The 26,645-nt window shown below is 58.0% G+C and overlaps 1 protein-coding gene and 1 pseudogene across 9 annotated transcripts in view; both read left to right on the forward strand.

Moving 5' to 3' along the window:
• The window catches only part of MCF2L (MCF.2 cell line derived transforming sequence like), a 194,006-nt gene that overhangs the window by 79,082 nt on the left and 88,279 nt on the right, over positions 1-26,645 (forward strand). Inside the window, exon 1 of one of the 9 annotated variants that reach the window (XM_030922078.1) lies at positions 169-712. The exons of the other annotated variants lie outside the window; for them this stretch is intronic. Within the exon in view, the coding sequence (XP_030777938.1) occupies positions 622-712 (91 nt within the window). The 5' untranslated portion in view covers positions 169-621. Of the gene's footprint in view, positions 1-168; positions 713-26,645 lie in introns of those variants that run through there. 9 annotated transcript variants of the gene reach the window in all.
• On the forward strand, positions 1,239-1,913 carry LOC104659910 (annotated as a pseudogene).

A 26,645-nucleotide genomic window follows, 5' to 3' on the forward strand; every position in this document is an offset into this window, starting at 1 on the left:
TCAAAGCAGCCTCATCACTTCCTCCCTCGAGGAAGTAGACGGGGGTCACAGGCGTGGAACTTCCCACTTTGTTTCAGGACAGCAGCAGCGCGCCCCTCCCTTCCTCCGGGTTTGCAGCTGTTTGTTCGAACTTGAGACTTCCTGAGGCCTGGAAGGTGTTTTTGGCTCCATAAGGCAAGGAGGTCCAGCCCCGCAGTCCCCCCGCCCTGTCCGAGGAAGGAAAGGCCCAGAGCTTGCACACGGCGGGGCAGGCGCGGCAGCCGGGTGTCTCTAGCACCACGGCATTTCTGCCTGCTCTTCCCGGCGTGCAGGGCGGTGGTGGCTTAGGCCAGGCTCCAGGAGGCCAGGCCTGGGGCGAGGACGGCTGAGGGCTCTGGGAGGCCAGATGCTCTGAGGAGGTGGCTCAACCCTCTTGGGTTCTTTCTTGTGACTTGGTGAAGCCCAGAGTCACCAGAGTCCTGAGCACCTGCCTCTCGTGACCATGCAGCACCCACCCGGCTTTTAGCTGTCCCCACAGAGACCCGAAGGCTGCTGCTCCAGCATCAGGGGTCGCCTGTGGTCCCTGCGTGAAGAACCAGAGCTGTGTCTGCTTTGTAGCAGCCTTCGTGACAGGGCGGCTCGATGGCCGAGAAGGGAGCATCCCGGGGGACCCTGCGGCGGCTGTGGTCGCTACCCAGGAGGCGCCGGGGGACTGCAGGGCGCTCGAGGCCAGGTGAGATGCAACGGGGTCGCGAGGCATGGGGGCAGGTGCGGTGTCCCCTCCGCAGGTGTCCTCTTAATGGGCAGGCACCTCCCTAGGGTATTTCTCTCCCCACTTGACCAGCAAAAACCTGTGCAGCTTGGAGACTTTTTAAAAAGGTGGAGATGACTGCTAGGCGTCCCGCTCCAGGTCTGTGGGTCCAATTTTCTTTGTTCATCTTGGGGTCGGCCCTGTCCTGCAGTTCTGGAACCTGGGCTTAGGAATTTCTGTTCCGATGGGAAAGATGAGCGGACTCGAAGTGAGGGAAGCGGCGGTGGCGGGTTTAATGAGGCTCCCCTGGGCACACGCGCATGGTCTGTGGGCAGCTGGGTGTCCTTTGCGTCACAAGAGGTGTGTTTTGGGGGGATGAGGGCGCAGAGCTGTTGCAGACGTGGCCCAGGCCAGGTGGACCAACAATGCAGACTCGAAGTGCCACACACAGAGAAGCTCAGGCTGCCCAGGCCCCTCTCAGCCATTCAGGAACAGCAGGAACAGCCCGATGGCACAGCCTAAACTCTCACAAGTCACAACCAGTGCTTTTATTAACTTCAGAGGAGCGAGGGCATTCTGCCGGCTTGAGGGAGAAAGGAACTTTTCTATTTCCGCTCCCTCCCACCCTTTCCTCCATCTGGCGACCTGGAACCACGGTGGGCTGTGGAACGTGGGGCAGAAGTTGGCTGGAGCCAGCCCCCTGCCCTGCTTTGACCTGGTTCCCCGTGGGGTTTGGGAGCGTTTCTTTCAGGGATGGACGGGCGGTGGCCGGGCATTGGCAGGCGAGCGTCAGGGAGAGGAAAGGGAGGCAGCGCACACATCCAGATGGTGCCTGACTGCCCTGGGACCGAGCGGCGCTGGCCAGGAGGGGCACCACGCGCAGGACAGCCTCTCAGGCTGCCGCCTTTCCCTTTCCCCTGCCTTGGGCATGGACAGAGCCTGTCACACTGAGGACTGTGTCACTTGCTGCCAGTCGGCTAAGTGTGTGCTGTGTGGGTGCAAGTACCCCAGGGCCAAAATAACAGATCCCAGCCTCCCTCCGAGTCCACTGACATCCACCCCAGCACGGTGCCAGGGAGGCAGCCAGGGGCCGTGCATGAATCCCACACACGCCAGGGTGACCGGCGCTCCATTCACGCCGCACCACCCTTTGAAAGCTGAAGTCGTAAGACCCTGGACATGAGCACAGCAGGGGCTTGGAGACGGGGACCCCGAGACATCACCTGTGCACTGGGGACCCTGAGTTGTCCCCTTCCTGTGCCTGAGAACCCCTAAGACATCTCCTCACTGCACATAGGAACCCCCAAGATGTCTCCACACTGCACGGGGTACCACCCTGTTCCTTGTGGGAGCAGGAGAACGCAGGAGCCACAGTGAACTTGTCCCTGTAGCTTTCTCAGCAACAGGGGCCCCTCTGCGGTGGCAGCAGTGGGAGACAAGGCGATGAGTGTCATCCGCTGTGAGTTCTGTGGTGCTCTGGTCCCCTGTGAAGACATTGTCCATGACGTTCACACTCACTGAGCCACGTCCTGCCCTTGGCTGGAATGTGAGGGCGGTGAGGCACCTCCATCCTGTAAGGAAGTGTGCACCGAGCCCTGGTCCCATGGCATCTGAGTGGAGCGGCCCCCATGGCACAGATCACCTGGGTATAGTGAGAGGCAGACCCTGGGTCCCTGGGCCTGTGAGCCTGAGACTGGGTGACCACCAGCTCCCGGCAGGGTCCACACCCCGAGGCACAGGCAGGGGGATGCACGGCCTCTGTGTGGGGCCCCCTCCTCCAGGCCGGGCGGTGCAGGTGCGGCTCAGAGCCCAGTGCTCTCTGCCTTCCATCGCCTGGGCTGCCAGCGTGACCTGCCTGGCATGGGCGCCTGGGGACTGAGCCTTGTCCGGCCCCCTCCCAGCCCTGGCTGTCTCCCTTGGCAGGAGCTTGGCACCGCACAGGTTTTCTTCCCAGAATGTGTGTCTCTGATTGGAAGGTGGAGGAGTCACAGACACCCCTTTGTGTTTCCAGGTCTGGACTGGGCAGGCCCCTGCCGGGGCTGGGGGAACATGCTCAACTCGCATTGGACCTGAAGGTTGTGGGGAACCAGGCCCGGAGTGCAGCGGTGGAGACCATGTCTGAGGGGTCAGGCAGTGGGGGCCCCAGCAGAGAGCATGGGGCCGACGAGGGGTACCAAGGGACAAGAGCTCGGGAGCTTTGGAAAGAGGTCTAGGGGCCTAGTGGGCTCCAAGGAGGGCAGAGAAGCCCCACGTGCTTCTAGTAATAGGGGCTGTACCCACCTCGTGAAGGGGATTTCTGGGCTGGGGCCAAAGGCACAGGATGTGGAGGGGTAGGAAGGGCAGGTGACAGAGGCTTTTTCCAAGATGTCGGCCATGCAGTGGAGAGGAGTGGACGCTGGGCCAAGGGTGGCCGCGTCCGTGGAGCCTGGAGCCTGCGGATTGCAGGAAACCAGAGTGATGGCTGCAGGGGACCCAGGGATGGAGTGAGCCCTGGCTCTGTGGTGGGCAGCCGGGGGCGTCTCCCCAAGGCTCTGCCCCCTCTGTCCATCAGGTGGGAGGTGCGGCAGATGGGGAGTCTGGGGGGCCTCCTGCGGAGGAGGGTGTGTGCTACTGAAGGCTGCTGAGCCCTCATTGTGTCTGGTAGGAGGCAGGTGTCACAGCTGTGCCGAGAGGCCTGCCCTCGTGTGCTGTGGGAGGGGAGAGGCATGGTGGGGGGGAGCTGGGCAGGGGCCATGCCGCGGACCCTCAGGACAGGGTGAGCTGTCCCAGCAGTGGCTGAGCCTGTGCTGCATAAGGGGCTTGGCGTGATGTCTGCGATCGTGTCTGTGTTTGGAAGTGACGTCTGGGCTGGAATTGACACCCAGTTGGAGCCGTGACAAAGGACAGGATGATCAGGGAAATTGCAGAGAACAAGGGCAAGGATGGAAGCTTGAGGGGTGCCGTGGTGTGGAGGGGGTGTGGGTGGAAGAACCCTCAGGAGCTGGGCTGGGGCTGGGGCGCAGCTTGTCCCTGAGTCCGTGGTGGTGACTCTAAGGAGGCGCTGGTTCCGGTGAGGAGGTTGGGGAAAGCGCTTCCTGATGCCTTTGGGAGTGGAAAGTGATGGGGGCAGCCAGGCCGGTTCAGTGCAAGGCCGGAGGTGAGGTTCAGGTGTGGCCCACAGGCTGTGGCAGGGATGCAGCACTCAACAGGTGCCTCAGGGTTTGTTGGAGGTGAGGGGGTAGCAGGGCCCCTCACACAGGTCTAGGGTTGCAGGTTCATGGCAGCTGGGTAGGGACGGGAAGCTCCAGTAAGATCCACCATGGGATTTTTCACCAGAAACTCCTAGAAGTTAATTCTGTGTCGTGAGAATAAAAAAGTTAAGATGCTTTTGGCTTCCCATCTGCTGGGGAGCGTGCCCAGTGGCATGGCGGAAACCCAGGCCGGACCTCACAATTGCAGGATGAGCCTCCTCCCTTCTGTCCGGCAGGCGGCCTTCTCCGGACATTGCCCTGCACCTCGACGGGCCCAGCAGGGCTTGAGTCAAGCTCTGTAAATGCAGCGCCCGACATCTGAGGGCCGCCACGCTGCGGGTTCCCATCTCCGCAGCCTGTGGCGCTGGGCAAGGCAGAGTCTTAGGCGTAGACAGGGAGCCGGGAGGAGCGTTGGATGCCTGTGGCCTCTTTACAGCTCTGTCGCCTGCCTTATCTCGCTGGCTCTGCCCTTGGTAATCAGGATGTGAGGCGGGTGACAGACACTTGAGTGCTCGTGACATATTGTGGCCCTGGGGAAACATGGCGTCTGCAGCCTCCTGGGCCTTCCCTTCTGCCTGGCTCCCTCCTCCTCCACCCATCCACTCGTGTGCCTGGGTCAGGCTGGCTTCTTCATCTCTGTGGACAGCCCTCTCCCCGCGCTGCAGCTGTTTTCCTTGGGTTTAGCACTGACCCAGGCTGGCTTCTCCATCTCTGTGGACAGCCTTCTCCCTGCGCTGCAGCTGTTTTCCTTGGGTTTAGCACTGATCCAGGCTGGCTTCTGCATCTCTGTGGACAGCCCTCTCCCTGCACTGCAGCTGTTTTCCTTGGGTTGAGCACTGAACAAAGCCCCTTTGGGTTAGGAGGCAGGCGGACCTCTACCCCACATGGAGGAGCAGCCTCTGCTGCCTGGAGAAGACAGTGCTGGCAGAAAATGTAGCTGCGGGTGGCGATTTTCTGATAACCAGGAGTGGATGTTGTCCTTTTACTGAGTGGAGGTCAGGGCCGGTGCTGAGGTTGTCTGCCTCCCCTCTGTCCTGCACGGCCCGGTGGGGAGATACCACCACACTGCAGAGACAGCGGCACCCTCGCCGGGCGCCAGATCTCCCGGGGTCCACCTGTGCTGCTCTGCCCTGGGGTATTTGGAGCTGAGTTCCAATTAAGCCAAGAAAAACAGATTGTTTTACTTAGAATTTAGAAATTCTCCTTTTTTTTTTTTGGAGATGGAGTCTCGCTCTGTCACCCAGGCTGGAGTGCAGTGGCGTGATCTTGGCTCACTGCAACCCTGCTTCCTGGGTTCAAGTGATTCTCCTGCCTCAGCCTCCCGAGTAGCTGGAATTACAGGTGTATGCCACCACACCTGGCTAACTTTTTTTTTGTATTTTTAGTAGAGATGGAGTTTCGCCATGTTGGCCAGGCTGATCTCGAACTCCTGACCTCATGTGATCCACCCACTTCAGCCTCCCAAAGTGCTGGGACTACAGGCGTGAGCCACCGCGCCTGGCCTAGAAATTCTTTTCATAAAACGTGTTCGAGATTGGCACAGGAAGTTTTAAACAGAATCAGCATTCACCGTAAGAAGCAGATAAATACATTTGAGGCACCCGGGGTGAGTGATCTCAGCTAAACTCCCCTTTAAGCTTCCTGGTAGTGCGTGCAAAAAGGAAAACATTTGGATCTAAGATCATGCACAAAGAAAAGCTGTTCTTCTGGGAGGAACCAATTCCTCGGCGATCCCACTCAGCTCCCTCGAGGTAAAGCTGGAAGGGGAGAGGGCATCGGGATGTGGGTGCCGGTGTCTGTGCAGCTCATCCTCCTTCAGAGACCCCTCTGCTTCTGTCCATCCCTCAAATTGCCAGTCGTGTCAGCGTCTGGGGCCGTGATCAGATGGAGGAAGACTGGCTAGCAGTCACCTCCGACAGGACTCTCTGGCTCAACCTCCCCAGGAATATGCTGCTCCCCAGGCACAGTGGGAAACCTGCTGCGTTTCATCTTCTGGCTGCCTGTTTAAAGCAAGGGAGGCCACGCCCCCAGCGGGGGCCCCTGGACCCAAGGCGAGAATAGCTCAGGTTTGTGCCTTTTTCCGCAAGTCCCTCTTGGGCGGGCGCAGTGTGTTGCCTGGACCTGCGTGTAAACATCAGGGCGGACCAGGAATCGGCCTCCAGGAGGGTAATTACCTGGCGTACTCCGTCCCAGGTAGTGGGTAAAATGAAAGTCAAAAGCCAACTGGTCCCTTATGCAGATTTTAGGGAACAAAGTTCAGCATAGAAAGGTCCTGTTACAAGGAGAGGGTTGTAGGAGCCCAGGGCAGCACGCGTCCTCCCTGGCGTCTGATCCTCACCATGGGGGACGGAAAGCCTGTCCGGATTTCCGTGGCGGAAATGAAAAGCTACTACCTGTATTCTGAGTGGTGCTCCTGGCTGCTGTCCATGGCTGAGGGTGAGTCTCCTGGTTCCCCGTGAGTCCCTCGCAGGTGGTGTGCTCAGAGCAGTCGAGACGGCCTCTGGGTGAGGCGGCGTGGAGGTGCCCTCTGTGGATGCCCCATGCTCCACAGGGCACATGCAGTCTGTGTCCCCTGTGGAATTTGCAGTAGCTCAGGGAGTGGGGACGAGGAGCAAATGAGCTTTTCACCCTAAAGTTATCCTTTGACCCTAATTTATGTCACAGCTACCAAAACCAAATAAGCTCCCTTTGTCTGGCAAGCCTAAGCCTCATACCACTGTGCAAACAGCTGGGGGCTCAGCCTGCACCAGGCTGCCCCACATCCTGAGAGCTCTGATGTCCAGCGGCTGCAGGTGCAGGACAAAGTCGAGGCCATGACCAAACGCTTTGCCATCCCCTTGACCATGGGACACGACACCTGGTGATGTGCCTGAGGATTGGCCCTGGCACACTGAAGACCAGTTTATGCAGAGCTGCCCGCGGTCAGCCGTGCAGGGAGCTATGAGTCCTGGCCACTCTTCCCGTCCCGTGGTCAGTGAGCCCCCGGGGCCACGCGTGGGGCTGAGCAGGTCTCCTGCCTCAGAAGGCATTTCCTTCATTCAACCTTGAAATCCAGAAAATGCCCTGGAATGAGGGAGGGTTCGCCCCTTCACTGGCTGAATGCCATCTGTGTGTCTGCCTGGCATGACCTGCGGTCGGGGTCTGATCCTGGCTGTGAAGACACAGCCTCCATGAGGATGGGGCCGCAGATGCATGCCGTGTGGCGCTTTCCCGGGGCCCAGAGTGCTGAGTCCTTGTCCTCAGAGTCGCAGCTCTGCTGTTTATCAAACTGCATCCACTCTCTTCTGAACTCACCCGTTCTGCAGATGAGGAGAGTTGGAAGGTCACAGAGAGAAATGCTGAGTATCACAGGGTTGTCAGAGCATCTCGCGGACGGTGCAGGAGGACGCAGCAGGAGCTTAGTAGACGGCAGCACCACCACCCATTCACATCTGGGCTTCCCTCAAACCTCCCACCTCCTCACGGTCCCACTGCCCTCGGAGGACCCACCGCGCAGGGGCGTTTAGGACAGTGGCAGCACTCCCGGGAGACCACAGGCATGTCTCTGAGGACACGCGGTCTCCTGGGCCCACTGGTTAGGACAGAAACGCAGGAGCCACGCAGACCTCTCTGCGACACTGGGGACCCCCTGAGGGAGGGAAGTCCCATCGGAGGGTCTGCTGGGCGGGGCCTGCCTGCCTGTGGGTGGACACTGGGCTGAGGGTGCCAACCCCGCCACGGGGCCTCAGTCCTGCTGCAGCCAGGTCTGCGCTGCGCCCTCACTCCCCTGCCCGCCTCACAGACCGTGGTGAGCTCCCCCGACAGCGGAGTGTACACTGCACTTTACCAGGGCCATCTAGGGTTCTCTCAGGACTGTGGGGATGCCCCAAGGGTGGCAGGAGCCACTCTTGGACAATATGCAGTTACATTTGACAAGAAAACGAGCCAGCGTCCTGCCCAAGGCTCCAGGGAGGCTTCAGGTGGGACTGGGAGCCAGCGCCAGAGCTGGAGCACGAGGTCACAGGGCCACAGCCACCCTGGGCTGCCGCGTTTCCATCTCGGTGGGTCCTTTCACACAGATGGCACCCGGTGAACTCAGTCAGTGGAGCTGCCTTTCCCTGATGCCGTCCCTTCACCTGGCTGCAGGGCTGCAGACAGCAAGGGCCGCAGGGCCACTGCAGCTTGTTCCGGTTCAGGTTGATGGGGTCCCAGAAGGCATCTCCCTCCACCTGCCCCTTCCAGTGCTTTTCCAAAATTTTGTTGTCTGCAGCCACGCAGAGGGTGGTGTGGGCCTGGAGCACTTGCAGCCCCAGTGGGGGGCGGGGACCTTGTAGACGCAGCCCAGGGCTCATTGTCTGCCCCCTGATCTGCCCAACACAAGTTTAGTACCAGCACCCATTTGTCTTTTTCCTCTCTTGCTTTTCACTCACTGCTCAGACTCCCCTCCTCAGACAAATTAAAACCACGTCAGAGTGGCCTAGCAGGGGAAGCAGAGCTGGCCTTCTGCAGCCTCACATTTGAGTCCTGGAGTTCAGAGATTTTAGCTGCTCTGCCCAGAACGGTCTAGCAGACTAAGGAGGGGGCCAGGTGTGAGGTCTCGGCCTGCGCTGCACGTGACGTTTTCACTTCCATGGTGGAGTCCTCTGTGCTGTGGCTTGTTGGTCTTTGTGCGGTGGTGAGAGGGTTGGCCGTTGGGCTCCCTCACCCCCATCCAGCCTCCCATCCCTGTCCAGGGCCTGGAAGGGGCCAGTGTGTGTCTGGAAAGTGCGAAGTCCGGCAAGGGTGTGGGACGTACCCACGGGCACCATGGCTGTGGGCGGACAGAGGTGGGATCGTCCCCCTCGTCACAGGAGGCCTGTGAGAGAAATGACCAGAACGGACCCCGCCCAGCCCATGAGGGGACAGCCTCACCCAAGCAACACACACCCATTGTCACAGTTACTTGGAATCCTGCTGTATATTTTTGTTCTTTAGAGACGGGGAACGGGGCTGGGCATCAGAATACTGCTCTGAATAAACAGTGTGTTTAGAAGAAAGTCATGGGGTCGGGCTGCGGGGCGAGGAAGCCTCCTTCTGGAGGTACACACGCCACTCATCTTGGGGCTGAGACCAGGAGTTTGTACCAATCCGAAGGGAAGGCAACGGCGTCTGTGGCAGCGCATGTGCACCCACCGTGTGTGGTGGTGTGGCTGCCTCTGCCCGGGATGCACGATGCTCTCTGTGGTCGTCGTCTACTGTGTTTCTTTTTTGTTTTTTGGTTTTTTTAATTCTACATGATGAACCGAAAAGATTGTTAAGCACCTTTGGGGTCCAGCCCTGCCATGATAAGAATGTATTTCTAAAAGAGTGGAAAGCAAAGTCGTGGGGAAGCCAGCGCTTGCCTGGTGTGGGGAGCAGGGCCTGGGCACATGAACCTTTCCCTGCGGAGCTGGTGCCTGTGTGTGCGCAGGTGTGGTGTGTTTTAATCCTCGGCAGCTCTCTGTGGCCTGGAGGGAGGTGTCTGTGCTGAGCAGGGGATGGAGCTGCCACACCCGAGTCCTCCCTGAGCTCTTAGACTCCATGCGAGTTCAGTGATGTTTTCTTTTTTAATTTGCCAATCTCTTAAACCAGCAGTCCCCAACCTTTCTGGCACCAGGGGCCAGTTTCATGGAAGATAACTTTTCCACGGACCAGGGGCAGGGATGGTTTCAGGGTGAAACTGTTCTACCTCAGGTCATCACGCATTAGGTTCTCATAAGAAGCCCACAGCCTAGATCCCTCGAATGCACAGTTCACTGTAGGGTTCGCTCCTAGGAGAATCAAACTCCGCTGCTGATCTGACAGGAGGTGGAGCTCAGGCAGTCCTCACTCACCTGCCGCTCACCTCCTGCTCACCCCCAGTCACTCACCCACCACTCACCTCCTGCTGTGCGGCCCGACCGGTACCGGTCTGTGACCCGGGGCTTGGAGATCCCTGTGTTACACCATTCAGATTTGTGGGAACCTTGTCTTTCCTTAAAGCACAGGAACTACCGCGAAGTTCCTACCCTTCGTCACTTTATTATGTTTTAAAGACCCCTGGAACTTACAGAATGTGGCGGCTACACCAGGTCCAGCCACACTGTGGGATATTTGTTCCAAACCCTGCAGTGTCAGGTAAGTTCGGGGACAGGAGACCACTTTGTCTTCATCCCAGAGAAGTGTGTTTTTTCAAGGACAAAGTAAAGAGTGTGCTAAGCAAACCCAATGCAAGTGCTTATCCCAAATACGGTGCCTTAAGAAGTGTGACATAATAAACCACCCGGTGGCCAAGGCAGGGAGCAGTGGCTGGCAGAGACCCTCACACAGTTTCGTCAGAATCACGTGGAAGGGTCTGCTCTTGCAAGGAGACCTTTGCTTTCCACGATTGCCAAGAGGAGTTCAGAGGACTTTCCGTGACTTCTATGTACAGGCACGAATTTTCAGAAAACCAAACTGTTTTCTGTGTGGAGCTAAGAACAAATGAATTAGCAGAAGATGACAATGGCCCAAGGGGTGCTTTTCTTCATCCCTCCCTTCTTCACTTACTTGGGAAGTGTGTGCCCAGCATCTGCTCTGTGCCAGGCCAGGCTCAATGCTGCAGGGAAAGCAAAGAATCAGCCCCTGTTCTCTAAACAACGGGCAGGGATGACCTGGGTAAGGAGAACTGGCGTGTTTATCAGCTTTTAGGAGAGTGCAGCTGGCTGAACGCGTTCCCAAAAACCCCCGCCTCCTCCCCTGAGCCGCCACCCTGCAGCCATATGACAGTAAACTAGGTCTGTGCTAGCACATCGTTGCCACAGAGACGAAAACAAAGAAAGCTTGCTCGGCCTCCGCCACCTGGCTCTGCACCTGGGGCTCTGCACCTGGGTCCAGCTGCTCTGTGGGGCCTGCAGGAGGGGACGGGATGGGAGCTTTCCTTCCAGGAAGCAGAGTCTCAACTGAACCTGAGCGTGGCCATGACACTGCCCTCACCGAGGCTGTCTGCGACATCCGGCCGCCTGCTACCTGCTTCTGTTAACTTTGTACACGTTGTGTGGGACCTGATTCGCTGTGTTTTGGGGGTCATCTCCCAGGACCTGATTTGCTGTGTTTTGGGGGCATCTCCCAGAACCTGATTCACTGTGTTTTGGTGGGCATCTTCCAGGAGCTGATTCGCTGTGTTTTGAGGGGTGTCTCCCAGGACCTGATTTGCTGTGTTTTGGGGGGTATCTCACAGGACCTGATTTGCTATGTTTTGGGGGGGGTGTCTCCCAGGACCTAATTCACTGTGTTTTGGGGGGTGTCTCTCAGGATACGAACACCTTTCAGACACATTCTCCAGTTACAGTACTCATTCCACAAGGAAATAACAGCAGATTTTTAAAGTGTGACTTCTTTAGAACATTGTAAATTTTATTAGAAGTTGCTAAGTATTTCAGGCCGGGCGCGGTGGCTCAAGCCTGTAATCCCAGCACTTTGGGAGGCCGAGACGGGTGGATCACGAGGTCAGGAGTTTGAGACCATCCTGGCTAACACGGTGAAACTCCGTCTCTACTGAAAAATACAAAAAGCTAGCCGGGCGAGGTGGCTGGCGTCTGTAGTCCCAGCTACTCGGGAGGCTGAGGCAGGAGAATGGCGTAAACCCGGGAGGCGGAGCTTGCAGTGAGCTGAGATCCGGCCACTGCACTCCAGCCTGGGTGACAGAGCAAGACTCCGTCTCAAAAAAAAAAAAAAAAAAAAAAAAAAAGAAGTTGCTAAGTATTTCAAAAATCTATCAGAAGTTTGCAAATGGTTCGATAAAAAAAGACCCTCAAGATGGCAGCTCAGGATGCACTGAAATTTGCTTTTTTTGAGAGTATTTGGCGTTTGCTGTTTGTGACCCGATTTTCATGCCCTGCAGCAGACTGTGCTCCCTGGCCGGGAAAGGGGGCCATTTGCTCAGAGCCAGGAGCCCTTCCCTGCAGGCCAAGTTACCGGAAGTCATGTCTGGCAGGGCGGGATTTGGCTGGTTCTGGTCTCAACCACAGCCGACTCCACAGGGCTTGGCCTATGTGGTATTCAGCCCACAAGAACAATTTCTTGTTAAAAGCACCTGTCTTACCCTCCCTAGTCATCTCACTGTATTTAAAATATTTATTTAAACAAGGCAAGTATTCCCTTTTTATTACAGGTCGAGTGGCCCAATTGGAAAATCCAAAATACTCCAAAACCTGAAACTTTTGAGCTCTGACATGACGTCACAGGTGGATAATCCATACCTGACCCCACAATAGGTCACAGTCAAAACTTATTTCATGCACAAAATTAAAATGTTGTATAAAATTATCTTCAAGCTACATGTATGAGGTGTGTGTGACACATAAATCAATTTCAGGTTTAGACTCGGGTCACATACCAAATGTCTCATTATGTATATGCAAATAGTCCAAACTCTGAAAAAAATCCCAAATCCGAAACATCGCTGGCCTTAAGCATTTCGGATACAGGATACTCAGCCTGTAGGAGATACTTGGCCATGTTTAGTGGGAGCCAATGGATGTGTATTTAAGAATCTGCCTATAGGCCGGGCGCGGTGGCTCAAGCCTGTAATCCCAGCACTTTGGGAGGCTGAGACGGGTGGATCATGAGGTCAGGAGATGGAGACCATCCTGGCTAACACCGTGAAATCCCGTCTCTACTAAAAAATACAAAAAACTAGCCGGGCGAGGTGGCGGGCGCCTGTAGTCCCAGCTACTCGGGAGGCTGAGGCAGGAGAATGGCGTAAACCCGGGAGGCGGAGCTTGCAGTGAGCTGAGATCCGGCCACTGCACTCCAGCCTGGGTGATAGAGCGAGACTCCGTCTCAAAAAAAAAAAAAAAAAAAAAAAAAAATCTGCCTAAACCTGGACTGTGCTTCCTGATGTCTTGAGGCCCAGTTGGAATTTGCCCTACTTCCCCATCTCAGTGCGGGCGGTAGGCGGGGAAGCTGTGCTCCCGGGGGGAGAGCCACCGCCTGCCCAGGGTGCTCCAGACGTTCCTGCTGTGCGTCTGTGGTGGCCACTTCTCATCCTCAGTGGCTGCACGTCTGTTCCTTGGGAGTGGATTAGGGAAATGTGTGGCCTGTAGGGAGTTGAGTTTGAAGCAGTGAGCTGGGCCCACTGAATAATGACGTGGAAGCTTCTCAGCCCGGTCTCGTTTTTGTGAAATGGATACCGAATATTCTAGGTAGGGAAAGGTGGAACTTGGCACTTACATAACTTACCCTTCTCCCCTTAGTGTTTCATAGCCAATCATTTGTATTGCATTAGGCCTCCTATACTGTACATCTACAGAACATTGGAAACACTGAAAAGTTCACCTCAGTTCTGGCTTTAAAAGCACTGACTTTCCCATTTTATTTGACCTGGGAACAAAAGAAAACACTTCTCAGCGATGTGTGTTCATCTCGTAAGGGTGTCTACACTGAGGTCAGACTCTGGTGCAAACCCCAAGATACTTACAGTGGCAATCCCGGCTCAGTCTCTGACAAACGTGTGCAGGCATCAGGCATGAGTCCATGGGCCGCCGGGGTGAGGAGAAGCTCCCGCCTCTGCAGCAAGGTGGCTTTTAAGCCAGAGGTTACGACGCGCTCTGCCGCCGAGGGAGAGGTGGCGTGGGGCATGGGGAGGCCACAGAGAGGCTGTGCTGACAGAGGCTGGGGGAGGATCTGGTGATGGAGACAGGGATGGCACAGCCCTGGTAAAGCCACGTGATGTCTTCTTGTGAACATGGAGGCAGGGGAGCGCCGGGCATGCAACATGGACATGGCGGGTATTCCAGGATGCCCCAGAGCAGAGGCTCGGGGGGCAGTGTGGGCTGACCTGAAGGGTCTGGTGTCAACACTGGTTCAGGAATTTGACCGTTAACCACAGAGACCGCCAGGAGGGTTTTCAGCAGAGATGTGAAATGAGACTCCGCTTTCAGCAAGGAAATCAGTGAGCAGGTGGCAGTCGGGAGGGACTGCATGGAAACAAGTGGCTTAGGACCATCCTAGTCGTTCAGATGTCAGATGAGGCTCCAGGATCGGAACCACAGAAGTGGCAGTGGGAGGGGAGGGGGAGAGTGCCTGGAGAGAGGTTTCAGGGCAGGAGGGACAGGGCTTAGGGATGTTTCTTGGAGAGAAGAAGCGAGGAGTCATCGTCAATGGCCCCACAATGTCGGGTTTGGAATTTGGGGTGGACGGTGGTGCCATCGGTCAAGACAGACTTCAGAGGGAGTGGTTAGGTGATCCCGGCCCATTTCAGAACCAGAAGTGGCTGTGTGAGCTGGGATTGGGGTTCTGAGTGAGGATGACACCACAGATACCTTGGAGATCTGCCTCCAGCTAAGAGACATGTTTGCCTCCTGGGTAGGATTTTCCCCTCCCTTAGATCGGGAGGCGAAGAAAGGCAGGGAGGAGATCCACAGCTCGATTTCCTTTCAAATAAAACGCACAATCAAAACAGCAGCAAACACACCTTCATTTTAAAGAAAGCAGAGGAGGGGTGGGGTGGGAGGGCAGTACCCAGTACAGGGTCCCAGTCGACGCTCTGCCTTCGTCTTTTTCCTGATTAAAAAAAGCACCTTCATGCTGGCCGGCGGGGCGGGGCGCGTGGGACACCAAGCTGACGTCACCGTCTGTGTCGATGTCTCGGGCAGGGGCGTGGCTGCCGGCGGGGTGGGACCCGTGGGACACCAAGCTGACGTCACCGTCTGTGTCGATGTCTCGAGCAGGGGCGTGGCTGCCGGCGGGGTGGGGCCCGTGGGACACCAAGCTGACGTCACCGTCTGTGTCGATGTCTCGGGCAGGGGCGTGGCTGCCGGCGGGGCGGGGCGTGTGGGACACCAAGCTGACGTCACTGTGTGGGCCGGTGTCTCGGGCAGGGGCTGGTGGGGGAGTTGTCGTGAATAGCTGAGTTGAGTTTGTAAAAGTGAGTGAGCGTGGAGAAAATATTGGTGAAAATATTTTCAGACATTTGGATTCCCCTTTGGTGAGCTTTCTCGTTTCTTCCCGCTGGTCAGGGATGTGGCTGCTTGAACAGCTGGGCTCGGCGACCAATGTGCCCAGAGCCCGGAAGCCTGCGGTGAGGCCGCGCGATGTCTTTCATCCCGGGGAGTAAATCAAGCCCCGAGGGTGGGGCATCCTCCCGGGACACGCTCTCCTGCCTGGGGTCGCCGCTGCGGGCAGGACATCTGGGCCCCCCAAGCCGCCCCATCTGCGCTGGTCGGGGGAGTGAGTCGGAAAGGCCACCGAGGTTGGGGGCTGTGGAGCCAGCGGGCTGGGCTCAAACCCAGGCCTGCGCTTCCCCTGTGAGCCCAGGCAGCCCTCGACCTGTGTGTGGCTCGGTTTTACCGCCCAGAAAGGGGGAACAATGGCAGCGTCCGTGTGTGCTGGGCTGCGGGGACCTCCCCAGGTTCTGCTCCTGGACAGGCCCCGGGGCGCTTCCCTCCATCCCCTCCTCTCCTGTCACCTTTCTGCACGTGGTGCCGCACCCTCTGACCTGCCTGGCGCTCACGTGTGTCTGCCCCTGCTGTGTTCTCCTCTCCAGGATGCAGCTGTTTGGCGGCACACCGCTGTGTGAAGGCGCTGTGCCTGTGCCCCGGGCTCAGCTTGTTTCACAGACTCGCTCACGGAGGCTCAGTGTGTCTAGTGACTCTCTGAGGGCACGGAGCTCGTGTCAACCAGCAGAATGGGGACATAAACCAGGGCTCGCTCTCGAGCCCGGCCGCCCCCTGAACACACCTGTTTGCTGAGCATATGATTAAGAGAAGGAAAGAGGGTCCGTTTGAGAGCTTAGGGCAGCACCCATTATACCGTCAGCACTAAGCTGTGTGAGAGCTTAAGGCAGCATCCAGTATACAGTTGGTGCTCAGTACGTGTTGGCACTGCAACTGCTGTGCTTGCCACTGTGTGAGCTGCTGCTGGGTGCCAGTGTCTCGGGGCTGCCACTGCTGCCTCAGGAGAGCAGAGGGGAGCTGGCGGCTGAGGTGGGGTCGGTGGCAGGGTGAGCCTGCAGTGTTGCAGCTCCAAGGCCTGCTGGCCTGAAGAGTTACCCCTGGGCTGTGCCCCGCGTGGGACCGTGCAGGATGCAGGGACGAGTGTGGCTTCTGGGGGTGGAGGTGGGGGGGCGGCTGGCATCCTTTCACTGAACCCTTCTTCCATAGGAACGGGGGGATGAGTGGGAGAGCAGATGGGGCCTCAGCTGTTCCTGCCCTCTCCTCCAGACTTTTCTCCTCTCCCTGTGGCATTGGAAGGGTGGGATCTGACTTACCAGGTGAGTGGGCAGGCATGGCCTGGAAGCCAGTTCAGTCCTAGGCATACCCACAGGAACCGACATCCCCACGCAAAGCAGCACCTGGGGGCCACCAGAGAGTGATGCCGGGTGCAGCTTTTATATTCAGCTGAAGCACAGTACGGCCCTGCCCTCACCCCATACCAGACTGACCTTCACCAGATCCAAGCCTGGCGTTTTCTCCCCACGTAGTCCCGAGTTCCCCTTCCAGGGCCCCATTTAGAGACCTCCCACTTTCTGTAAGCCACCAGACTCATGCAGTCTCCAAGGCTGGCCCAGCCCGCGTCATTTTCTAAGGACATCCTACATCACAAAGGTAAATGGCATTTAAAATGTAGGCCAGGCTTGGCGGCTTGCACCTGTAATCCCAGGAAACTAAGTAAGGCGGGAGGACCGCTTGAGCCCTGGAGGTCAGGGCTGCAGTGAGATCACACCATTCCACTCCAGCCTGGGTGACAGAGCGAGGCCTTGCCTAGAAAAAAATAAAGAAAAGGTGTTGACTTTAGAGAGTTTTCGACAAAAGAATTGAAATGTTTCTGGTCCCTGCATCCAGCCAGCCATGGTGACCCTGACACTCCAGGATGGGCCGTCCTGCCCTGGGCTGTGTGTGCAGCGGGGCTGGGATGGGCCAGGCTTGACCTGTGCTGTGATTTTCCACCCAGAAGATCGCGAATGTTTCCCACCACGTGGAACGTCTGTTGGGGAAATGGTGTTCCAGAGTGTGCAGCGCTCTTCAGAGGCCCTGCATCTCCATCTTTTCTCCACGGCATCCGTGCTCCTCAGGTGTTCCCCACAGACCCGGGAATGCCCTTCTTGGATGCACCCAATGGTCCCGAGACTGTCCTGCTCAAATGGGTTCATGGCCCAGAATGGCGTCCAAGCTCCTGGTGAGCCCTGTGGGTGGAGACCTGGTGCCACCCCTCATCTCTCCTGAGTCCTGATGGTTGGCAGTGCTGCCCACAGCATCCGGACGGGGGCTGTGTTGTGTCGTCTGTGCCTGTGCACAGCCGAGCCCCTGCCTGGGATCCTCAGCTGCTTTCTCTGCTGTTGCCACCCCCATGAAACTCCTGCACAGATCTGGACGCGCCCTGGCAGCCGCTGGGCCGGTCCTGCCCTCGCTGTCTCAGGTGTGGCCAGGCAGTTGCGGGAGCTGGGCCTGGGCAGGTGCTATTGCCAGCCCTGGGCCTCCCTCGCCTGCACGGCTCTCCCAACTGAGCAGCTGCTTCCCATGAACCAGGGGACTCTGAGATCATCTCGTCCTCATGTCTCCGTCTGGGGAGAGCAACTTCCCAGCTCGGCGGCAGACCCAGAGCCCCAAATTCCCATCGAGAGCCTCAGGTGAGTGTTGAGACCAAGAGCACTGTGGGTCTGGCCCAGGAAAACACACTGCCCTCTCTCGACTGCACTGAACCCAGGCAGCAGGTGCCGTCTGCGCTTCCAGGTTTGTGATGGGGGTGCTGCTGACACCCCTGCGCAGGGTGGGGGCCGAGGAGCTGGCAGGCAGACTCTCGGAGCAGTGTCACACGGGCAGCTCCTGCAGATACCTGTGTAGACGTCCATGTCACCCGTAGCCAGGACCCGTGCGTTTACAGCAGGGTAGGGGGCGTGGACGTCTCTGACCCCTGCCCCCGTGTCCACTGTCCCTTCAGCCCCAGCCACCTGGTGAGCCGCACCCTCTGCGTGTGCTGCTACTGAGTGTTTTATTTGACTTAAGGTTTAGCTGTTTGCTTTGTGCAGCGGGTCCCACCCCATAGCCTCATGGCTCCAGACAGGGCTGACCAGGTTTGTAAGATGACATTGTCGATCCGGGAGGAGGAGAAAGCAACCGCCTGTCCAGGTCAGCCACTCCACCCTCATCTGTCACACCTGGTGCCATCACCCCCACAGCTCCTGGGGTGGGAAGCGATGGGTCGAGTTCCTGCTGGACATGGGCCCCAGGCCCCCCGGGCGTCCCCAAGGTGCAGGACCCAGAGTGGTGAAGCTCATTGTTCAGATCTGCCGATCTGGGGCTGGCGTGTCTGGTTTCCTTTCCAGGCAAGGAGCACCTTCCTGTTTAGCTGATCCGGCCAGGGCAGGAGTGGGCTCTTGGCTGAGGTGCTGGGCCTGCCCGCAGCAGCGGCTCCCTGAAGCTGGCGTGTCAGCTCTGTGCCCTGCGTGAGCCCATGTGTGCAGGGCCTTTGTGTTGCATTTCAGTGAGGGCCCCAGGGTCCACTGGGCGCCTGCTGGGCTCAAACTGCAGTGTTTGGGCCACTTTCCATCCTGTGTTCCGAACCCCCACACACAGCACAGCTCCTAGACACGGTCATTCATGTAATTTCTAGCTACATTTGTAAAGCACACACACACAAATAAAAGGTAAGGGCCAAATAAAGCATGAAGTCTCCTCACTGCTGTTCTTGGGAAGGCAAAACTTAAATGTGTAAAAAAGTTGGAAAACAGCACACAAAAGACAACAACTAAAAACCCAGGGCCCTGGCGTGTCGGGGAAGGGGGAGCTCAGAGCCAGGCCAAGCATGAGGAGGCTGCGAACCATAGGCCTGGCCGGGGCTGTTGGGGAAATGGGCTGGGGACATTTCTGGAGGGTTCCGGAGGGTCCTGGAGGCCTCACCAAGGAGGCCAGGTGATTGATTACGTTATTCATGGAGCTGACTGGGCTTGCAGGATGGATCGGAAATCACACCAAAGGGAAGCCTGCAAGAAGTCACAAGAAACGTGCGTTCCTGGGGGACGGGATGGCTGTGTGTCCGAAGTGTGCGTTCCTGGGGGACAGGATGACTCTGTGTCCGAAGTGTACGTTCCTGGGGGACAGGATGGCTGTGTGTCAGAAATGTGCATTCCTGGGTAACAGCCACGTGTCTGGCATCGACTCGGCCTGAACTTGGCTTCTCTACTGCGCTGCCGATCCCGGGTGTGGGGTCGATTCTGTCTTATGCCGGATGGAGGCCTCTGCTATGGGTGTGGTTTCATGTGCACTGTCTCTGGCTGAAGGTCCAGGTGCCTGGAGCCGCTTTTGTGATTTGGAAACTGGACAGAAACCAGCCTGAGGCCATGCGAGCTCCCACGGCTCTTGGAGGAAAGCTGTTTCCCATCTCCAGCCCCCGCCAGAGAAGTTGCAGGGATGCCTTTGGCCTTGACTTGGTCAGCAGGGAGCTGGAAGGGTCAAGAGCTGTGGGTGGGGAGCCCTTAGTCTCCTGGACTGGGTGAGAAACGGTGGGTGAGCAGCCGCAGCCACAGCGATGAGCCCGGGATGGTTTCCCATATGTGGTTTGGGCCACGTGTTCCGGCCTCTGATGAGTGTTACTGTGATCATCCGCGGCACCCCCACAGACACACAGCAGGGCCAGCCCTCCCTGGAACAGGGCCATGATGAGCCAGTCCCTCCTAAAGATGGCCAGGTCCTCCCTGGCTTGGGGCCAGACCGCCTGGGTCTGCCCTGTGGTGACTGTGGCGTGGCCCCCTTGCTTGTTGAGCAAATCTGTGAGACTCCACCGTGTACCCTGAAGGCGCGTGGCCTTTGCCCACCAGAAACTTCAGCGTGACAAGACATCGGGGGCCGGGGGAGACGCACAGAAGAGGGGAGCAGCTGATTTCTCAAGGTCCTTGCATCCGTACCGGGGCCCCTCCTTCCCCACACGGCGCCCTCTCCTTAGAGGACAGCCTCTGGCACCGTTCACTGTCCCTCTGTTTAAAAACTGAGGCCTGTCTGTGAGAGCCTCCTGTTCAGAACACAGTCCTCTTTTTCGGCTGATCTTTGCTCACTTCATCTGCATTGGCCACTGTGCGGCTGCCTGAGACATCCCAGCCCTCCGTGTCCTCCAGTGCTGGGACCACCGAGGGAGGAGGTGGGCCCTGGGCCTCGGGGGTCTCTGCAGGCCTTGAGCACATTGTGGGAGAGGGGTTGTTTGGTACGTGTGTCCCAAGGCTGATGCCTCTGGGTGTGCTTTGCTGTTGGGGGTTGGAAGCTGGAGGTGAGGATGCGTTGGACTGTGCTCAGCTGTAAGAGGACCCATGTGTGGCACCGTGATCTGCTCCTATGCCCCTGCCGGCTGATGATGTAGGAGTTGTTCCTGCAAAACATGCTTCGGACATTAGAGTCGGCTGGGAATGAAGATGCCAGTGTGCCCCAGAGCGGAGGCAGGGCTGAGGTGCGGGTGGTGAGTGGACTGCGAATGAATGCCACCTGGCCCCAGAGTGGAGGCAGGGCTGAGGTGCGGGTGGTGAGTGGACTGCGAATGAATGCCACCTGGCCCCAGAGTGGAGGCAGGGCTGAGGTGCGGGTGGTGAGTGGACTGCGAATGAATGCCACCTGGCCCCAGAGTGGAGGCAGGGCTGAGGTGCGGGTGGTGAGTGGACTGGGAATGAATGCCACCTGGCCCCAGAGTGGAGGCAGGGCTGAGGTGCGGGTGGTGAGTGGACTGCGAATGAATGCCACCTGGCCCTAGAGCGGACGCAGGGCTGAGGCATGGGTGGCAAGTTGGCCAGGAGTGAAGACGCCGGCAGGCCCCAGAGCGGAGGCAGGCCTGAGGTGCGGGTGGCAGGTGCATCAGCTGGTGCCATGGTGACAGCGTGAGGGGCCATGATGCGGTGGCCTCCCCCGGGGCTCATGTTCCGGGGAGAGCTTATCTGGGATGCATTCTGACGGCAGAAGGTAGGAACACAAGAGATCCCAGACACGGGAGGTCTGGGTCAATGTGCAGAGCCCACACTCGCTGTGGCTCGGGGGCAGCTCACACCATGGGCACCAGCCAGCCCCAGGTCCAAGCTTACAGGGAAGGACAGCTGGGCTGGGAAGACAGAAATAATTATGGGTGGATGTCACAGCCCCTCGGCGGGCGTGAGTGCTGCAGAGGGGCTTACAGAAGTGACGTTCCTGCCCCAGGGATGAGGCTGACTCTCAAGAGAACCCAGGTGTGGAGAAAGCAGTGGCCCCTCTTAAGCGTCCCTCCTCTAGGTGTGCGCAGGGTGCGCAGCAGGAAGGGTGAGGTTCTAGACTTAGCTTTGGTGCTTGTCAGTGCGATCATGCCCACAAGAAAAGCGTCCATGGCTGACGTTCCCAGAGGCAGGGCCTGGTGAAGCCACACTTTCCCCTCCAGCAAGCGTTTGGACGTGAGGGAGCCGAGTTTCCAGAGGCAGGAGCCAGGTGTCTGGCATTCGGGGTCAGCCAACCCCAGAGCCAGTGTTCCCAGCAGGAGAAGCTGAAGCCTGGAGGGCCGGCTGTGCTGTGCTGGTCACATGCAGGGCAGGAGTCAGGGCAGGTGTGAAGCTCTGCGGAGAGAGGCGCCAGGAGAGGCCAGGGCCAGCAGGGACATGGCAGGCCGGGGTCCCACCAAAATCCAGTGTCCCTCCCAGTCCTTCTTGGCTCGGGCTGACTCCAGGACTGGGTACATTCTCAGAAGATGTGCATCGGTCCCCTTAGCTTCTTGGGTTTTTCTGCTCAAACTCTGGGCTTGGACGAGTGGTCTCAGGTCACCTGGGAGCTCGTCGGGGACAGAACCTGAGTTTGAACGAGTTCTCTGTGGGACTCCCACCCAGGGCAGCGATTGGGAGCCCCCCCGGGGACTGCCAGTTTTCAAGTGTCGTATTTAAGTATCCCCCTCCGGGCCCTGGAAAAGTAGAGAGGCAGCCAGGAGCCTGCCTTCTGTGTTCTCGGTGCAGGGGTATTCTGAGAACAGCCCCTGCTCACACAGCTTTAAAAGGAACTCAGTGACCACGGACAGATGAGAACAGGAGACACAGCTGCCTCCCGGGCGCTCGAAGGCTCAACTCCCCATGGGCATGTGTTGCCAGGGGCAGAAGGCTCGGCTCCCTGGGTCAGCATACTCTCTGGACAGCTCATTCCTGCCAGCCCAGGTCCCTGCAGCTCTGGGGCTGGCTCAGGGGTTGGGGACCTCGGCCCAAGTCCCCATAGCCTTGGGGCTGCCTCAGGGGACGGATCTCTGCTAAGCATGGCCCCTGCCAGCCCATCCACTCAGTGGATGGGACTTTGGCAGAGCATGGGGCCCCTGCAGGGAGGGTCTAGACAAGCAACACCAGGAACCTGAAGCCTCCCGGGCTGGGGCTCAGCTGTCGCCAGGACTGCAACAGTTAAGCTGCCTGCAGCGGGATAAGTGAGCTGATGCTGCTCCTTAATCAGGGACATCAAATCGGAGGCCCTGGGAGGAGCAGCCGGCTGGCTGCCCTGCAGAGGCCAGGTCTGCGCAGCAAGCGCAGGAAGGTGTGGCGTCCCTGCTCCGCAGCCAAGATGGTGCTGGTGCTGCGCCATCCTTTGTGTGCCCGGGAAGGGCGTTCCAGGAGCCGGGTCGGGGGCTCTTGACTCGCATTGGGCAGCATGACAGTGAGCCGGCTGTCACTGCTGTGCCGGGACCTCTGGGCGCTGTGGCTACTGCTGAAGGCCGGCGCAGGTGCGTGGGGCACAGGTGGGTCCTCGCCTCCCCGGAAGGTGTGGGGCGATTGTGTGGGGACATGGGGCTGGGGTGGACGTTCTGGACCCAGCCCTGTCCTCGGAGGCTGCTGGGGCAGGAGCCTGGGGCTGGGGGATGCCGGGGATGGATGTTGGGACAGGTGCCTCCAAGACGGGAGGAGCCCTGCTCCTTGGCAGGGAAGGTGTGCACAGGCCTTGCCGGATGGATGGTTTAAGGCCATGGCCCTGGGGTCCCTGGTGAGCACTGGGGCCGCCTCTGCCCTTGGCCTGTGAGGGACCATCTGTGCTGGTCCCGGAAGGCTGGATCACCTTTCCACTGGCTCCTTTGTTCGAGGTTTCTCATAGACAGGCTATGTGGACAAATGACGGCAGCACCCACGTCTGGCTGGTGGAGAGGCTGTAGCTCCTCCTTGGAGGAGACACCCGGCCACTGCTGTCCCCACAGTGGGGCCACCTGTGGTGCCAGGCGTGACAAGCTGCCCTCTCTAGGCAAATGGGACTTGGGAGGCCCCTGGCCGAGCCTGTGGACCTGGCTGGGCAGCCTCTGTGGTCTTAGGTTTGGGTACATTTGGTCTGGTTGGGGCTCAGGGGCTGCTGGTCCACACTGGCCCTGTCCTGACAACTGGAGCTTTGGGGCAAGGTCCTTGGAGAAGGGGCCACGTGGGGAGGAAACAGCCTGGGTTTTGTTGATGCTTTTCTAAGAGTGGAGTACTCGTTTTCAAGAGATTTGTCCTAATTATATTTTCCAGTGGGTACTTATGCTAACTGTTGATGAATAATTCATAAAATAAGCATCTTTGTGAATTTTATTGAATCAGACCTTAGCTACCAATGGCAATGAATAAACATCTAAAGTTTCCAATTTTAAAATAAAGAACTGGCTGGGCACAGCAGTTCACGCCTGTAATCCTGGCACTTTGGGAGGCTGAGGCTAGGAGATCGCTTGAGCCCAGGAGTTTGAGACCAGCCTGGGCAACATAGAAAGACCTCATATCTGAGAAAAAAAAAATTAATAAGCTGGGTGTGGTGGTGTGTTCCTGTAGTCCCAGCCACTTGGGAGGCTGAGAGGGGAGAACCATTTGAGCTCAGGAGGTCAAGGCTGCAATAAGATATGATTGCACAACTGTACTCCAGCCTGGGTGAGGGCATGAGTAGGTGCAGGTGGCCGCCGGGGTTATGGGGTTGGCTCTGGGGCACCGTGGAAGGCTCCGGGGTGAGCGGGGACAGGTGGTTGCTTTAAGGGAGGTTGTGTCCCCTGGGTGCCCCCCGGGTCTGCACCCCTGATGCCCCGGCCATCCCATCCTGCAGTTCCCTCCTGAAGGACCAGGCAAAGCCAGGACCACCGTGGACAAGAGGAGAAATCATCCTTCTGAGTCCTGACGGTTCCTTGATCAGCCCGGGGACCTGCCCCAGGCTCTGTTTTAGTGTCTCACATCCTCTTAGGGTGCATTGAGGGAGAAGCATTGTCGGTGCCAGGGTCAGCCGGGGTCAGCCTGGCCTGCGTTCCTCACTGTGCCCCTCCTCGCTCCTGCAGAGGCCTAGGGACCTTTAAGGAACTTGCCATATGTGGGTGACTTTTCTCAGAAGGTAAAATGCAGGGCGGGGCAAGCCCTGCTGGCCTCGGAGGGTCTGTCCTCGGGCCCAGAAGGGGCCAGTTGGGGGAGGCGCAGAAGGCCTGAGACACTTGGACTCCACAGAGAGGTCACCGTGGTACAGTCAGGACTGTTGTTTTAATTTTAAAGGAAAGAATTCATTATGACGACCGTTTTTGTTCTCCTTTATGCATTTTTAACATGTGTTCCAGGCAGACCAGGCTGTGGCCCTTCCCTCATGGCTGGTGCAGGTCACACCTCCCCCCGGCCCAGTGAGTGGGGAGGTTTGGCTCTGGTATGACCCTCCAGAACGCAGGTGTCCTCGGCCTGCTGAGTAAAATCACTGCAGGCACAGAGAGGCAAAGCCACGGCCCCACGCATATGGGGTGTCAGAGATGCCAACAAGCACGGTGGCCACTGGGGGCTGGGGTGGGGAAGCCTGGGGAGATGCTGGCCAGAGGACACAGAGTTCCTGTTGTGCCGAATGAATGAAGTCTGGGGGTCTGTTCATGGTGGGCCATGGGCTGTTCATGGTGACTGACTGGTCTGTTTATGGTGGCCATGGTCTGTATGTGGTGGCTGTGGTTGGTTCATGGTCGCCGTGGGCTGTTCATGGTGGCTATGGTTGGTTTATAATGACTGTGATCTGTTCATGGTGGTCATGGTGGTCTGTTTGTGGTGGCCATGGGCTGTTCATAGTGGCCGTGGTCTGTGGTGGTCGTGGTTGGTTCATGGTGGCTGTGGTTAGTCCATGGTGGCTGTGGGCTGTTCATGGTGGCTGTGGTTGGTTTGTGGTGGCTGTGGTCAGTTTGTGGTGGCTGTGATCTGTTCAGGGTGCCGTGGTCTGTTTGTGGTGCCTGTGGTTGGTTCATGGTGGCCGTGGGCTGTTCATGGTGGCTGTGGTTGGTTTGTGGTGGCTGTGGTCAGTTTGTGGTGGCTGTGATCTGTTCAGGGTGCCGTGGTCTGTTTGTGGTGCCTGTGGTTGGTTCATGGTGGCCGTGGGCTGTTCATGGTGGCTGTGGTTGGTTTATGATGGCTGTGATCTGTTCATGGTGGCCATGGTGGTCTGTTTGTGGTGGCCATGGGCTATTCATGGTGGCTGTGGTTGGTTCGTGGTGGGTGTGGTTGGTTTGTGGTGTCCATGGTCAGTTTGTGGTAGCTGTGGCCTGTTTGTAGTGGCCATGGTTGGTTCGTGGTGGCCATGGTTAGTCCGTGGTGGCTGTGGGCTGTTCACAGTGACTGTGATTGGTTTATGGTGGCCATGGTCAGTTCATGGTGGCTGTGATCTGTTCAAGGTGGCTATGGTCTGTTTGTGGTGACTGTGGTTAACACTGTATTTGTACCTGAGGTTTGCTGGGAGTGGATGTTGAGTATTTTAACTGCAAAAGGAAATGGTAGCTGTGGGAGGTGACAGTTACCAGTGAGTTTGGTGGTGGCTGTGGTTTCACAATGTGAACTGTATCAAAAGAGCACGTGTGCACCTTAAATATATACAATTATTTTTCTCAATATAGCTGGAAAAAATAGCCAGAAGCCAGAAGCTCAGCAAGTGAGGAGCCAGCCCGTGGCTCCATTCACAACACCCTGCACAGTGAACAGAGCTGAGTGAATGGGGCTGCTTAGCGAAAATCACTGGGCTCGAAGCTCCCTGATGGCTCCAACATGTCCCATGACTCTGGGTAGCTCCTGTGTAATGGGAGGCCGTGCCCTGCCATGTCCCCACCTTCTTGCCCACAGGCGTGCCCTGTCCCAGCTGCTGGGGTCTCACCCACCCATCAGCCTGGAAACACGCATGTTGGCACCCTCCCAGGCCTCGTGAGAGCCTCTCCATAGCCTCACAGTTGAGCCCGTGGCAGTGAAGGTCCCAGGCGCTGGAGCACACGGCATGGGCTCGGTCCTGGCACTGCCCGCCCTGCAGGCCTGGGCTGCTCACAGCTGAGCCTGACCTTGAATTCCCCGTCTTTCAAACGAGGATGATGAGGCTTCCTGCTCCCTAGGTCCTTGCGAGGACTCACTCCATCACTGGTGCCAGGAGTGAGTAGAAAACCTGTCTTTCTGGCCTGATCCTCCCCCCAAGAGCACAGGGTGGTCCTCATCTGAATCCTGAGGGGGTCTCCCGGGCATGCCCTTGCTCCCTGGAACCCAGTCGTTCCAGGTGCAGCTGCTGGTGCAACCCCTTCTGCGGACAGGGGGTCTGTGTGAGAGCTCAGCTGCCTCCGAACAGGACAGGTGCTGGAAGACAGTGGCTGGGAGAGCAGGTGCACCCTGGACGGCCTCCAGGAGAGAAAGGGAGAGATGTATGCATCTCAGTGGGGGATGGTGGGAGACCCTAAGGTGTTCAAGACCCTTGGGTCTGGGCCCTGTGGAAATGCTCCCTGTGGGTGCCACCAGCCCTGCCCACTCAGCAGTCACCTGAGAACGCCCT

The sequence above is a fragment of the Rhinopithecus roxellana genome, chromosome 18 (genome assembly GCF_007565055.1).
Source record: "Rhinopithecus roxellana isolate Shanxi Qingling chromosome 18, ASM756505v1, whole genome shotgun sequence".
Lineage (NCBI taxonomy): Eukaryota > Metazoa > Chordata > Mammalia > Primates > Cercopithecidae > Rhinopithecus > Rhinopithecus roxellana.